The sequence below is a fragment of the Bos mutus genome, chromosome 6, assembly GCF_027580195.1.
Source record: "Bos mutus isolate GX-2022 chromosome 6, NWIPB_WYAK_1.1, whole genome shotgun sequence".
In the NCBI taxonomy this organism is placed as follows: Eukaryota; Metazoa; Chordata; class Mammalia; order Artiodactyla; family Bovidae; genus Bos; species Bos mutus.
Genome location: NC_091622.1, coordinates 115,963,335 through 115,977,887, shown reverse-complemented (window position 1 = coordinate 115,977,887; position 14,553 = coordinate 115,963,335). Strand labels below are relative to the sequence as shown.

The window sequence follows — 14,553 nt, the reverse complement described above, 5'->3', positions numbered from 1 at the left end:
TCTGTCCTAGCGTACCTGCTAGGGCTTTCAGTACGATGCTGCCGTGAGTGGTGACATGGCCATCCTTGCCTTGCTCCTGATGTTAGGGAAAGAAGCAGTTTCTCACCATCAGATATGACATTCGCTGAAGGGTTTTTGTAGAATTTTTTCTAGTTGACAAATTTCCCCTCTATTTACACTTTGCTTAGAGATTTTATTCTGAATGAGGGTTGGATTTTGTCAATACTTTTCTCCACCAATTGATATGGTCACGTTAATGTTTTCCTCTCTCGCCCAGTAATATGGTGGTCTACATTAACCGATTGTCCAATGCTGGACCAGCTGTGCACACCTGGGAGGCATGCCGTCACTCAGTTCTGGGGCATGGTTATTTTCATGTGCTATTGAGTTGGTTTCGCTAATATTTTATTAAGAATTTTTGTACCTATGTTCTTGAGAAATTTTGGCCTATAGTTTTCTTCTTGTAATGTCTTTATCTGGTTTGTATATTAGGGTAATGCTGGCCTCAAAGAATAGTTTTAGAGGTTTTCCTTCTGCTTCTATATTCAGGAAAAGATTGCTGTGAATTGGCATAATTTCATCCCTAAATGTTTTGTACAATTCACCAGTGAAACTGTCAGAGACTGGTGCTTTCTTTTGGAAGATTATTAATTATTGATCCAGTATCTTTAATACTTACAGGTCCATTCAGATCATTCTGTTCTCCTTGCGTTGGTGTTGGTGCTTTGGGTCTTTCGAAGCACTGAAACATTCATTTGATCTAAACTACTTAATCGAGATTATCAAACTTGGGGGCATACTGTGGTTTTTAATATTTGTTACTGATTAGTCATTTCCTTCTGCTTGCTTTAGGCTTAAAATAATCTTTTTTTCTAGTTTCCTAGGATTAAGTTACTGATTTTAGACTGTTTTTCTTCTCTAATACATGCGATCAATGCTATAGATTTCACTCCAAGCCCTGCTTTCATGGTATCCCACGAACTTTGTTAAGTTGTATCTTCACTTAGTTTAAAATCTTTCAAAATTTCTCTTGAGACTTCTTTTTCTATCCATATATTAATTAGAAGTGTATTGTTTAATCTGTTTTGGAATTTTCCAACTATCTTTCTCTTAATGATTTCTAGTTTATCACCTGTGGTATGACAATGTATTCTTATGATTTTTAATTCTCTTAAATGTGTTAAGACGTGTTTTGTGGCCCAGAATGTGGTTTATGTTGGTGACTGTTCCGTGTGACCTTGAGAGAAATGTGTGTTCTGCTCCTGTCGGATGAAGTTGTCTGCAGACATTCATTGTAGCCATTGCTGTTTAGTTCAACTATTTTCTTGCTGAGTTTCTGCCTGCAGGATCTATCAATTAACTGAAAAAAGAACACTGAAGTCTCCAACTATAATACTGGACTTATCCATGTGTCTTGCAGTTCCATTAGTTTTTGCTTTATGCAATCTGATGCCCTGCTGTTAGGTGTATACACATTAAGGATTAATGACTCCTTGGAGAAATGACCGCTTTATCATTATGTAATGCCCCTCTTTCAGTTCAGTTCAGTTCAGTCGCTCAGTCGTGTCCGACTCTTCACAACCCCATGAATCGCAGCACGCCAGGCCTCCCTGTCCATCACCAACTCCCGGAGTTCACTCAAACTCATGTCCATCCAGTCAGTGATGCCATCCAGCCATCTCATCCTCTGCCGTCTCCTTCCCCTCCTGCCCCCAATCCCTCCCAGCATCAGAGTCTTTTCCAATGAGTCAACACTTCCCTTGAGGTGGCCAAAGTACTGGAGTTTCAGCTTTAGCATCATTCCTTCCAAAGAAATCCCAGGGCTGATCTCCTTCAGAATGGACTGGTTGGATCTCCTTGCAGTCCAAGGGACTCTCAAGAGTCTCCTCCAAACCACAGTTCAAAAGCATCAATTCTTTGGCGCTCAGCTTTCTTCACAGTCCAACTCTCACATCCATACATGACCACCGGAAAAACCATAGCCTTGACTAGACGGACCTTTGTTGGCAATGTCTCTGCTTTTGAATATGCTATCTAGGTTGGTCATAACTTTCCTTCCAAGGAGTAAGCATCTTTTAATTTCATGGCTGCAGTCACCATCTCCAGTGATTTTGGAGTCCCCCAAAAATAAAGTCAGCCACTGTTTCCACTGTTTCCCCATCTATTTCCCATGAAGTGATGGGACCAGATGCCATGATCTTCGTTTTCTGAATGTTGAGCTTTAAGCCAACTTTTTCTCTCTCCTCTTTCACTTTCATCAAGAGGCTTTTTAGTTCCTCTTCCCCTTCTGCCATAAGGGTGGTGTCATCTGCATATCTGAGGTTACTGATATTTCTTCAGGCAATCTTGATTCCAGCTTGTGCTGTCCCTCTTTACTCCTGATAATTTTTCTTCTGCAGAAGAAAAATCTTATCTTCTGCTTTGTAGAAACTTAACATAGCTCCCTCAGTTTTCTTTTGATTGGTGTTAGCATGGTATATATTTTTCCATTCTTTTACTTTTTTCGCAATTATTTTCCTTGTGATAAAATACACATAAAAAAATTACTACCTCAATCATAGTTTGCTTGTTTGTTTGTTTTGTTCTGTTTTTTGAGTGACAGTGGATTACATTATGATTATTTCTCTACAATCACGTTACTGGTTTTGGTAACAGACGGGATGCCCATAGTAATGTTATGCTCTTCTTGAATGTTTGGACTTAACGTGTAAAGACAGCATGGGGCCAATTTGTTACACGTTTTTTTTGACAAAGCAAGAGAATTTGTTGGGAAAGGGCACCCGCAGAGAGCAGCAGGGTAAGGGAAAGCAGGAGGACTGCTCCACCACGTGGCTCTCAGTCTCGGGTTCTGTGGGGAGGGGTAGTTTCCAGGTTGTCTTTGGCCAATCACTGTGACTTAGAGTTCTCCCTGGTGGTGCGCGCATTGCTCAGCCAGGACGGATGCCAGCAGGAAGGGTTCTGAGAGGGGCTCAGACACATGGTGGAATTCCAGTTGTGGCCTGTTAGTTCTGTGTTCATTACCAGGACCTCCTGTCATAAAATAACTCATGTGCATGGTGACTGTGGTGCTTGGCCGGGGTGGGTGGTTTCAGTCAGTGTGCTTCCCTCAACAGTTCCCCCCGAGAGACTTCATACTCAAGATACTTTTTGGGAACTGGGGCGGAGGTCTCTTCCTTCTGTAACGACTTCCTGCTGTGTGTGGGCATAGTCCTGCCTAGCAGAGCAGAAGTCTCTCTCTACCCGATCTAACTTGATGAGGTATTCTGTATCTGTATACAGGTTTCTGTATCTGAATTCTGTATCAGAATTGTGTATGCTGTATCCTTGTAGTAACAGCAATTTAATCTGAAACTACTCGACCCTGTCAGAGATGAAACAGGGGCCAAACAGGAGGCCTAACAGAATAGTCATCACCAGTCCCCAGAAAAGGAAGACAAAATTTGGGGTGAGGGCTGCAGGGTGTGTGTGCGACTATCTTAATCATTTTTAATCGACAGTTCAGCGGCATTAAGTACATTCATATCAGGCAACCACCACCACCATCCATCTTCAGAACTCTGTACAGATTCCCAAATTGGAACTCTATCCTCTTTAAACACCAACTCCCCAGATCCCCCATCCCAGCCCCTGGAAACCACATTCTGTTCTCTGTTTCTATGATTTTAGCTCATATAAGTGGGATCCTATAGTATTTGTCTTTTTGTGATTAGCTTATTGCACCGAGCATAATGTCCTCGAGGTTCATCCATGGTGGAGCATGTTCAGACTTTTATTCCTTTTTAGGGCTGAATAGTATACCATTGTCGGAGAAGGCAATGGCACCCGGCTCCAGTACTCTTGCCTGGAAAATCCCATGGACGGAGGAGCCTGGTAGGCTGCAGTCCGTGGGGTTGCTAAGAGTCAGACACGACTGAGCGACTTCCCTTTCACTTTTCACTTTCACGCATTGGAGAAGGCAACAGCGACCCACTCCAGTGTTCTTGCCTGGAGAATCCCAGGGACCGGGGAGCCTGGTGAGCCCACCAGGGGTCCATGGGGTCGCACAGAGTCAGACACGACCGAAGCGACTTAGCAGCAGCAGTATACCGTTGTGTGTATACACCACAATTTTGCTTCTCTGTTCATCTGTTGATGGACACTTCTGTTGCTCCAGCACTTTAGCTATTATGAATAATGCTGCTGTGAACATGGGTGCACAGGTACCTCTTTGAAATCCAGCTTCCGATGCTTTTAAGTATATGACCAGAAGTGGAAACGTTGTATCCTATGGTAATTCCGTATAAATTTTTTTAAAAACCTCCATATTGTTTTCCAAAGTGTCTGTGCCATTTTCCGTTCCCACCAACAGTGCAAAAGGGTCCCAGTCTCCCCACTTCCTTGCCAACACTCGTTTTCTGTTTTGGTTTGAACAGTAGTCATCCTCACAGGTGTTGGTTGTGATTGTGGTTCTGATCCGCGTTCCCCAAATGCAGAAAAGCAAAATGGCTGTCTGGAGAGGCCTTACAAATAGCTATGAAAAGAGAAGCGAAAAGCAAAGGAGAAAAAGAAAGAAGCATCTGAATGCAGAGTTCCAAAAAATAGCAAGAAGAGATAAGAAAGCCTTCCTCAGCGACCAATGCAAAGAAATAGAGGAAAACAACAGACTGGGAAAGACTAGAGATCTCTTCAAGAAAATTAGAGATACCAAGGGAACATTTCATGCAAAGATGGGCTCGATAAAGGACAGAAATGGTATGGACCTAACAGAAGCAGTAGATATTAAGAAGAGGTGGCAGGAATACACAGAAGAACTGTACAAAAAAGATCTTCACGACCAAGATAATCACAATGGTGTGATCACTGGCCTAGAGCCAGACATTCTGGAATGTGAAGTCAAGTGGGCCTTAGACAGCATCACTACGAACAAAGCTAGTGGAGGTGATAATTCCAGTTGAGCTATTTCAAATCCTGAAAGATGATGCTGTGAAAGTGCTGCACTCAATATGCCAGCAAATTTGGAAAACTCAGCAGTGGCCACAGGACTGGAAAAGGGCAGTTTTCATTCCAATCCCAAAAAAAGGCAATGCCAAAGAATGCTCAAACTACCACACAATTGCACTCATCTCACACGCTAGTAAAGTAATGCTCAAAATTCTCCAAGCCAGGCTTCAGCAATACGTGAACCATGAACTTCCAGATGTTCAAGCTGGTTTTAGAAAAGGCAGAGGAACCAGAGATCAAATTGCCAACATCTGCTGGAACATGGAAAAAACAAGAGAGTTCCAGAAAAACATCTATTTCTGCTTTATTGACTATGCCAAAGCCTTTGACTGTGTGGATCACAATAAACTGTGGAAAATTCTGAAAGAGATGGGAATACCAGACCACCTGACCTGCCTCTTGAGAAACCTGTATGCATGTCAGGAAACAACAGTTAGAACTGGACATGGAACAACAGACTGGTTCCAAATAGGAAAAGGAGTACGTCAAGGCTGTATATTGTCACCCTGCTTATTTAACTTATATGCAGAGTACATCATGCAAAATGCTGGGCTGGAAGAAGCACAAGCTAGAATCAAGATTGCCGGAAGAAATATCAATAACCTCAGATATGCAGATGACACCACCCTTATGGCAGAAAGTGAAGAGGAACTAAAAAGCCTCTTGATGAAAGTGAAAGAGGAGAGTGAAAAAGTTGGCTTAAAGCTCAACATTCAGAAAACGAAGATCATGGCATCTGGTCCCATCACTTCATGGGAAATAGATGGGGAAACAGTGGAAACAGTGGCTGACTTTATTTTTGGGGGACTCCAAAATCACTGGAGATGGTGACTGCAGCCATGAAATTAAAAGATGCTTACTCCTTGGAAGGAAAGTTATGACCAACCTAGACAGCATATTCAAAAGCAGAGACATTACTTTGCCAACAAAGGTCTGTCTAGTCAAGGCTATGGTTTTTCCAGTAGTCATGTATGGATGTGAGAGTTGGACTGTGAAGAAAGCTGAGCACCGAAGAATTGATGCTTTTGAACTGTGGTGTTGGAGAAGACTCTTGAGTGTCCCTTGGACTGCAAGGAGATCCAACCAGTCCATTCTGAAGGAGATCAGCCCTGGGTGTTCTTTGGAAGGAATGATGCTAAAGCTGAAACTCCAGTACTTTGGCCACCTCAAGGGAAGTGTTGACTCATTGGAAAAGACTCTGATGCTGGGAGGGATTGGGGGCAGGAGGAGAAGGGGACAGCAGAGGATGAGATGGCTGGATGGCATCACTGACTCAATGGACGTGAGTCTGAATGAACTCTAGGAGTTGGTGATGGACAGGGAGGCCTGGCGTGCTGCAGTTCATGGGGTCGCAAAGAGTCGGAGAAGACTGAGTGACTGAACTAACTAACTAATGATTACTGATATTGATCATCTTTTCATGTTTATTGGCCATTTGTATTTCTTCTTTGGAGAAATGTCTATTCAGGTTCTTTGCCCATTTTTTAATCTGGCTGTTTGTTTTTGTTGTTGAATTTTAGTAGTTCTCTACATAATCTTTGTATTAATCTCTTACCAGATGTGTGATTTGCAAATATTTTCTCCTGTTGTGGAGATATTTTCTCCCTCCCTTTTGACTCTGTTAATGGTGTCTTTCAATGCACAAAGGTTTTTAATTTTCAGGAAGTCCAGTTTGCCTATTTTTTCTTTTGTTGTCAGTCATAATGTTATATCTAAGCAATCAGTTAAAAGCAAGAAGACTCTTGAGAGTCCCTTGGACTGCAAGGAGATCCAACCAGTCCATCCTAAAGGAGATCAGTCCTGGGTGTTCACTGGAAGGACTGATGTTGAAGCTGAAACCCCAATACTTTGGCCACCAAATGTGAAGAGTTGACTCATTTGAAAAGACCCTGATGCTGGGAAAGATTGAGGGCAGGAGGAGAAGGGGATGACAGAGGATGAAATGGTTCAATGGCATCACCAACTCAATGGACATGGGTTTGGGTGGACTCTGAGAGTTGGTGATGGACAGGAGGCCTGGTGTGCTGCGGTTCATGGGGTCACAAAGAGTCGGACACGACTGAGTGACTGAACTGAAGCAATCATTGCCAAATCCAATGTCAGGAAGCTTTTTTTCTGTATTTTCTTCTAAGTTCATAGTTTTAGATCTTACTTTTAAGTCTTAATCCATTTTGAGTTTATTTTTGCTTATGATGTGAGGTAAGGGTCCAACTTCATCATTTTGCTTATGGATATCCAGTTTTCCTGGCACCATTTGTTGAAAAGACTACTCTTTGCAAGGAGATCCAACCAGTCCGTTCTAAAGGAGATCAGCCCTGGGTGTTCTTTGGAAGGAATGATGCTAAAGCTGAAACTCCAGTACTTTGGCCACCTCAAGCGAAGAGTTGACTCATTGGAAAAGACTCTGATGCTGGGTGGGATCGGAGGCAGGAGGAAAAGGGGACGACAGAGGATGAGATGGCTGGATGGCATCACCGACTCAATGGACATGAGTTTGAGTGAACTCCGGGAGTTGGTGATGGACAGGGAGGCCTGGCATGCTGCAGTTCATGGGGTCGCAAAGAGTCGGAGAAGACTGAGTGACTGAACTAACTAACTAATGATTACTGATATTGATCATCTTTTCATGTTTATTGGCCATTTGTATTTCTTCTTTGGAGAAATGTCTATTCAGGTTCTTTGCCCATTTTTTAATCTGGCTGTTTGTTTTTGTTGTTGAATTTTAGTAGTTCTCTACATAATCTTTGTATTAATCTCTTACCAGATGTGTGATTTGCAAATATTTTCTCCTGTTGTGGAGATATTTTCTCCCTCCCTTTTGACTCTGTTAATGGTGTCTTTCAATGCACAAAGGTTTTTAATTTTCAGGAAGTCCAGTTTGCCTATTTTTTCTTTTGTTGTCAGTCATAATGTTATATCTAAGCAATCAGTTAAAAGCAAGAAGACTCTTGAGAGTCCCTTGGACTGCAAGGAGATCCAACCAGTCCATCCTAAAGGAGATCAGTCCTGGGTGTTCACTGGAAGGACTGATGTTGAAGCTGAAACCCCAATACTTTGGCCACCAAATGTGAAGAGTTGACTCATTTGAAAAGACCCTGATGCTGGGAAAGATTGAGGGCAGGAGGAGAAGGGGATGACAGAGGATGAAATGGTTCAATGGCATCACCAACTCAATGGACATGGGTTTGGGTGGACTCTGAGAGTTGGTGATGGACAGGGAGGCCTGGCGTGCTGCGGTTCATGGGGTCGCAAAGAGTCGGACACGACTGAGTGACTGAACTGAAGCAATCATTGCCAAATCCAATGTCAGGAAGCTTTTTTTCTGTATTTTCTTCTAAGTTCATAGTTTCAGATCTTACTTTTAAGTCTTAATCCATTTTGAGTTTATTTTTGCTTATGATGTGAGGTAAGGGTCCAACTTCATCATTTTGCTTATGGATATCCAGTTTTCCTGGCACCATTTGTTGAAAAGACTACTCTTTCGCAAGGAGATCCAACCAGTCCGTTCTAAAGGAGATCAGCCCTGGGTGTTCTTTGGAAGGAATGATGCTAAAGCTGAAACTCCAGAACTTTGGCCACCTCATGCGAAGAGTTGACTCATTGGAAAAGACTCTGATGCTGGGTGGGATCGGAGGCAGGAGGAAAAGGGGACGACAGAGGATGAGATGGCTGGATGGCATCACCGACTCAATGGACATGAGTTTGAGTGAACTCCGGGAGTTGGTGATGGATAGGGAGGCCTGGCGTGCTGCAGTTCATGGGGTTGCGAAGAGTCAGACACAACTGAGTGACTGAACTGAACTGAACTGAACTCTTTCCCCATTGAATGGTCTTGGATTATTTTTGTCAAAAATAATACATGCCAGGGTTTATTTTTGGACTCTGTAAGCTTTCCATTGGTCTATATGGCTGTCTTTATGCCAGTATCATGTTTTGATTAACGTAGGTTTGTAGTATGTGTTCAAATCAGGTAATATGAGTCCTCCAGCTTTAGTTGTTCTCAAGATTGTTTTAACTATTCACGATCCCTTGAGCTGCTATATAACTCCAGAATGTGTTTTTATACTTCTGCAAAAGCACCATTGAGATTTTGATAGGGATTAATTGAACTTGTAGGTTACTTTGGGTAGTACTGACATTGTAACAACATTGAGTCTTCTACTTCATAAGCAAAGAATGTCTTTCTAACTATTTATGTCTTCTCTAATTTATTTCAGCAATATTTTAGTTTTCATTGTTATAATAATTCTAGTTCTGAGGTCCTTTCATTTTACCTGGAGGGCATTTCTTGCTGCGAAATTGTAGTGGTCATTTATTCCCTCAACGTTTGTTTTTCTGGAGATGTCTTAATTTCTCCCTCACTCTTAAAGGGCAGTTTTCCCAGATACAAGATTCTTAATTGACAGGTTTTTGTTTTTTTTAATTTTAGCACTTTGAATACACCAGACTGGGCTTCCCTGGTGGCCCAGTTGGTAAAGAATCCGCCTGCAACATGGGAGAGCTGGGTTTGATGCCTGGATTGGGAAGACCAGCTCAATCAGTAAATAATCTGCCTGCAATGCAGGAGACCCAGGCTCGATTTCTGGGATGGGAAGATCCCCTGGAGAAGGAAATGGCAACCCACTCCAGTGGAGTGGAGTTGCCTGGAGAATCCCGCGGACAGAGGAGACTGGCAGGCTACAGTCCATGGGGTTGCAAGAGTCGGACATGACTTAGCAACTAAACCACCATACACCAGGTCACTGCCTTCTAGTCCCCAAAGTTTCAGCAGATTCTGTGCTGAAATGAGAGCAGATGAGAAATCTGCTGATACACTTAGTGAGGATCCCCTGTGTGTGATGATTCTCTTCTCTCATTGTTTTCAAGAGTCTCTCCATCTTTCAACAGCTTGATTATAGTCTGGGTGTCTTTGAATTCATCCCATCTGGTGTGTGTTGAACCTCCTGGATGGTAGTATTCAAGTATTTCATTAAATTCCAGCCCTTATTTCTTCCCATATGCTCACCACATGCTCCTCTGCCCTTGGTGAGGCCTGGCCGTCCCCCCTGGGAGGGGTTCTGAGTGGCTTTCATCCTACCCTGGCTTTGAGGCTGCCTTTCTCTCAGCTTCCTCTCAACCAGGCCCCTTAACCTAACTGCTGTGAGGACATTTCCCCAGATTCTTATCTGCAGCTTCAAGCAGTGGCCTCAGGCCAAGATTCAAACCCACCCCACACAGCCCAGGTGTGGGCATGGGAGGCAAGCCTGGGAGCATCTTCTGGACTCTGCCCCACCACACATACCTTCCCCCAGCAGATCTCACCCAGGGGCTGTGTTCCTTCCAGGGAAGTTGGATCTCTGGAGAAGCCAAGTTTCTAATTTTCTGCCTGTCATGTTCTGAGCCCCTAGCCCTTGCTTTGGATACCCTCACTTTTCAGCTCCTCTTCCTGCATACTGTCTCAGGGTCCCGCTCCTTCTGCCTCTCTCATTAGCCACCCCAACTCAACTCAGTCAGAGCCACACTTTGAAAACTTAGGTCCTATCACTGGGGGGCCCTCAGGGCCTCTCCTGCAGCCCCTGCCCACCTCTCCGTACTGCACCACCCTGCCCCAGCCATGCTCCTCTCAAGGGCTTATGGACTTGCTGGTCCCTCTGCCAAGAACACTGCCCCACACATCCCATGGCTCCTTTGTAGACAGGTCTCCCCTGACCTGAGCACCTCCTCACTCTAGCCCTGCATCTCCCCCCTCCGTCGACCTCCACCTGCTGGACCCCCTGCATTTGCTCATTTCCCCCTGACAAGCCATCTGGTTGCTTTGTTTGTTTATGTTCTAGCCTACACTCCCCGCATTAGAAGATGAATCTAAGAGTCAAGGATTTTTGTCTGTTCTATCATCCAGTTATACCAGTCCTAAGGCAGGCAATAAATATCATTCCAGCAAATGAATCCCTGACACTTAGGAAACACGACCATCCAGAGACCCGATGTTTCCAGCTCTTCAGACCACATTCATGTACAGATGTGAGAATTATAAAGGGGACTTCCAACAATGGGTGTTCATGTCTCAATTAAATACTTTGATTTCCACTCAGATGTCGCCTAACCCCAGTAGAAAGCCACCTCTGAGACCTTACACTCTGAACAGCATTTTAAAGAACTCTAATTACTTCACAGCTCTACCTCACAGCTCTCTTTGAAAAGAAAAGACTGAAATGAACAAAGCCTGGCTCCCGCATTGCCTGCGATTCAGTCTGGTGCCCACTTCTTCCTCACGCTGTAGGGGAGCCCCAATTGCAAATTAAAGCGCTTCTCTGCACAGGGCCTGCCCCTCCCTCGCACAGATCTTAGCAATCCTCCTGGGTCCTAGGTCCCCTCCCTGGTCAAGAATCACTGTCGATCAGCCCTGGTCATTCTTCCCATGGACTCTGCCTCAGGGGCTCCCATCAACCCCTTTTTGAAGGTGTCTTGGCCACTTTAGTCGGAGGCAAGAGAAACAACAAAGAAACCATAGACTTGGCCCTGGGATGTGGGAATTTCAGATCTGCTGCGTGAGGCTGACTGGCCAGCTGTAGCTTCGGTTCCCACGGCCCATGTTGCAGCACCAGCTGGACGAGAGGCCCCAGGGGTACAGAACTTTGGCTCCACGCTGCCCAGACCATGCTTCTGTCCACAACCCATTGGCTGGTATAAAAACAGAGCATGTGCACTGCCGCTCCCAGGATGAGGTGGGAGGTGCCCCAACTCACAAGGCTACATAAAGAGCACCCAGGCTCAGAGCTACTCGTATTCCTGATCTGTGAACATGCGGAAGTGTTTGGAAGTCAGGACATGTGAGTGGGAGCAGCAAGGTGGGGCGGGCTCGCCCCCCCTGGGCAGTGCAGGCTGATTCCTGTCCCTGCAGCTCCCACTCTGATGTTGCTGGACACATGGCTGGGAGAAGTATCATAGGGTAACCCTTCTTTCCACTGTCAGAAGCCATAAGCATACGGATAACAGTCACCTGTAGTGAAACGGGGAAACATGCATTTGCATATTTTTTATTTTTGCCTTAATGTAATTTCTTTTTTTTTTCTTTCCGTTCTTTGGCCATGTGGCCTGTGGGATCTTAGTTCCCTGATCGGGGATCAAACCCAAACCCTCAGCACTGACAGTACAGAGTCCCAACCAGTGAGCAGCTAGGGAATTCCCTAATTTTCTTAATTTTTAAGTTAACATTATTTAACTTGAATAATGGCTGTGTTTAACAAGTGATTCTCAAAATTCTTTAAGATTCAAGAACTTGCCCCTAAATAAGGGCCTTGGGAGCTCAAGCTGCCCAGGGCCTCTGGGTCACCTTTCCCATCTGCCCCCTGCCCTCCCAGCGGCCTGATATCCCCCCCATAGTATGAGCATGAGCTTAGGCCTCACAGGCCAGCCTCCCCACCCCAGGGGCAGCACAGGCCTCTGCATTATCTGTCCCCAGATGCAGCTGGATGCCCCTCACTTCCAGGGTCACCAAGTGGCCCTTCCCAGATTTCATCTTGGAACATTAAAGAGGAGCGCCCCTGATGAATCTGTGAAGGGCTACACGGCAGCTCCTGCCAACCACAGGCTCCTGGTCACTCAGACAGAGAAGGGGCTCCAGGGGCACCACCGAGACAGCACAGTTTGCAGCAGTCGAGACAAGCAGTCCAAGGGCCCACAGAGGCAGGAGGGTAGACTGGTCTGGGAAGAGCCGCCCCAGACAGATGTGGGACAGGCAGAGGGGGGCGGGCGTGGGACAGGCACTGCATGAATCCATTTAGACAAAGTTCTAGAACACTCAGCAGTCAGTGGGGCAGTTCCAGAAGGGATCGGGGTGTTGGCTGGGGGCTGAGGACCTTCTGGCTGGGGGATCGGGGTGTTGGCTGGGGGCTGGAACGCTCTAAAACCTGGTATGGCAGTGGCTCCAGGTAACCCATAAGATGCCTTCATCCCATCAGACGGTACCCCAGACTCAAGTCAGAGAGAAAAAGGAAGAAGGGGAAGGTAGAGGCCTGGGGTGGGCCTCACACCTGGCTTCAAACCACTGTGGACACGCTGCCTGATCCGCTGAGCATCCATTTCCTTGAGGCCAAGATAGCCTGCTTCAGAGCAGCGTCCAGTGTGGGGACTGACCCTTGGTCCGGCTGTGGCACTGGAGGGGCAAGGTGGAGTTGGAGTGAGGTCTCCCCTAGAGGCTGCACTGTGATGCCCGCGCCCTTTCCTCCTCACTCCATCCCTCTCCTAGAGGACAGGTTTTGGGACTGAAGTACTCAGATGGCTCAAAAATTAGGCTTGCAGCCCAGACACCCCACCCCCAACTCAGCTGTCCATGACATACCTGGGCACCCGACCGCCCACCCCTCAACATTTGTGACATGGGTTCTGCTCTCACCAGGACTGGTACCAAAGAGCTCAGAAGGCCTCTGGGGTAGAGGCACAGGTGACTGACGTGCACACAGTCACTCTCAGATGCACACATTGTCACACATGCTCACAAACTGGCAGGAAGGGAGCCAGGCAAGGAGGCTGGCTCCTCGTGGTGGAGGAGGAGGGACCGGGCACCAGGCCTCCCTCCTTACAGATCAGAAGGCGGGGAGGCGGTGAGTGTGTGTGAAGGGGTGGGGCCTAGAGGGTCCGGCCTGGGGCGCTGCTGAAGAGGTCGGGGGTGGGGGTGGGGGGCGGGGGGCGGGAGGCTGACCCTGCACAGCAGCCGGCCTGGTTGGGGGCTGATGTCCCGGGCAGGGTCTGGCTAGGCCCTCCTAGAGCGTGTCAGTGCATTCTCGCTCTCAACTTGCTTTGCAGAGACCACAAAAGTGCCTGACGTCCCGAAAACAACAAATTCGTGTCCTCAAGCCCCAGCTTCTCACAGGCTAGTTATGGAAGGCTGGCTGGTCAGAGCTCTGCCTTTCAAGCTCATGGCAATTGATCTAAATTTTCATTCACTCACCACCACAGCCTGAGGCCAACACCGAGGAGTGAGTGGCGGGGCTGTGGCCAAAGCCTGGAGAACTTACCTGCCAGGAAGCTTCCGGGGACCCTGAGGCAGGGAGCCGAGGGCCACATGCTGGATCAAACCTCGGGCGCTGGCACCCTGCAGAGACGCCAGGAGAGGCACCACTGTCTGCGTCCCGGGCTCCGTGTGCGTGTGTGAAAGTGTGTGTCTCGGGTGTGGCAGACCTCACTCGGGTGCTGCTGTGCAGACGGGGGTGTGTGGCCACGGACGCAGTGGTGTGTCACCCCCCAGGTGCTGCTGTGGTCGGCCAACAAGGTGTTTGAGGAGCTGACAGACATCGAGAGGCAGTTTCACAAGGCCTTCTACACTGTGCGGGCCTATCTGAACTGTGACCGGTACTCGGTGGGCCTCCTGGACATGACCAAGGAGAAGGTGAGGCCCTGGAGCCCACAGGCCCCTGGCCGCCTCGTCCTGCTCTGCCGCTGAGTTGGTGCCCCGCTCCCTTCTCTTCTCTTCCAGGAATTCTTTGATGTGTGGCCCGTGCTGATGGGAGAGGCCCAGGCGTACTCGGGCCCCCGCACACCTGACGGCCGAGTAAGTCGCAGGGTGACCGGCCTGCCCTGCACCCGGCTTCCTGG

The 14,553-nt window shown here is 46.9% G+C and overlaps 1 protein-coding gene across 2 annotated transcripts in view; it reads left to right on the top strand.

The window, feature by feature from the left end:
* The window catches only part of PDE6B (phosphodiesterase 6B), a 33,005-nt gene that overhangs the window by 6,985 nt on the left and 11,467 nt on the right, over positions 1 to 14,553 (top strand). Inside the window, exons 4-5 of one of the 2 annotated variants that reach the window (XM_070372844.1) lie at positions 14,207 to 14,347; positions 14,435 to 14,509. In XM_070372844.1, coding sequence (XP_070228945.1) covers positions 14,207 to 14,347; positions 14,435 to 14,509 — 216 coding nt within the window. Of the gene's footprint in view, positions 1 to 14,206; positions 14,348 to 14,434; positions 14,510 to 14,553 lie in introns of those variants that run through there. The other variant, XM_070372845.1, reaches the window with a different exon arrangement.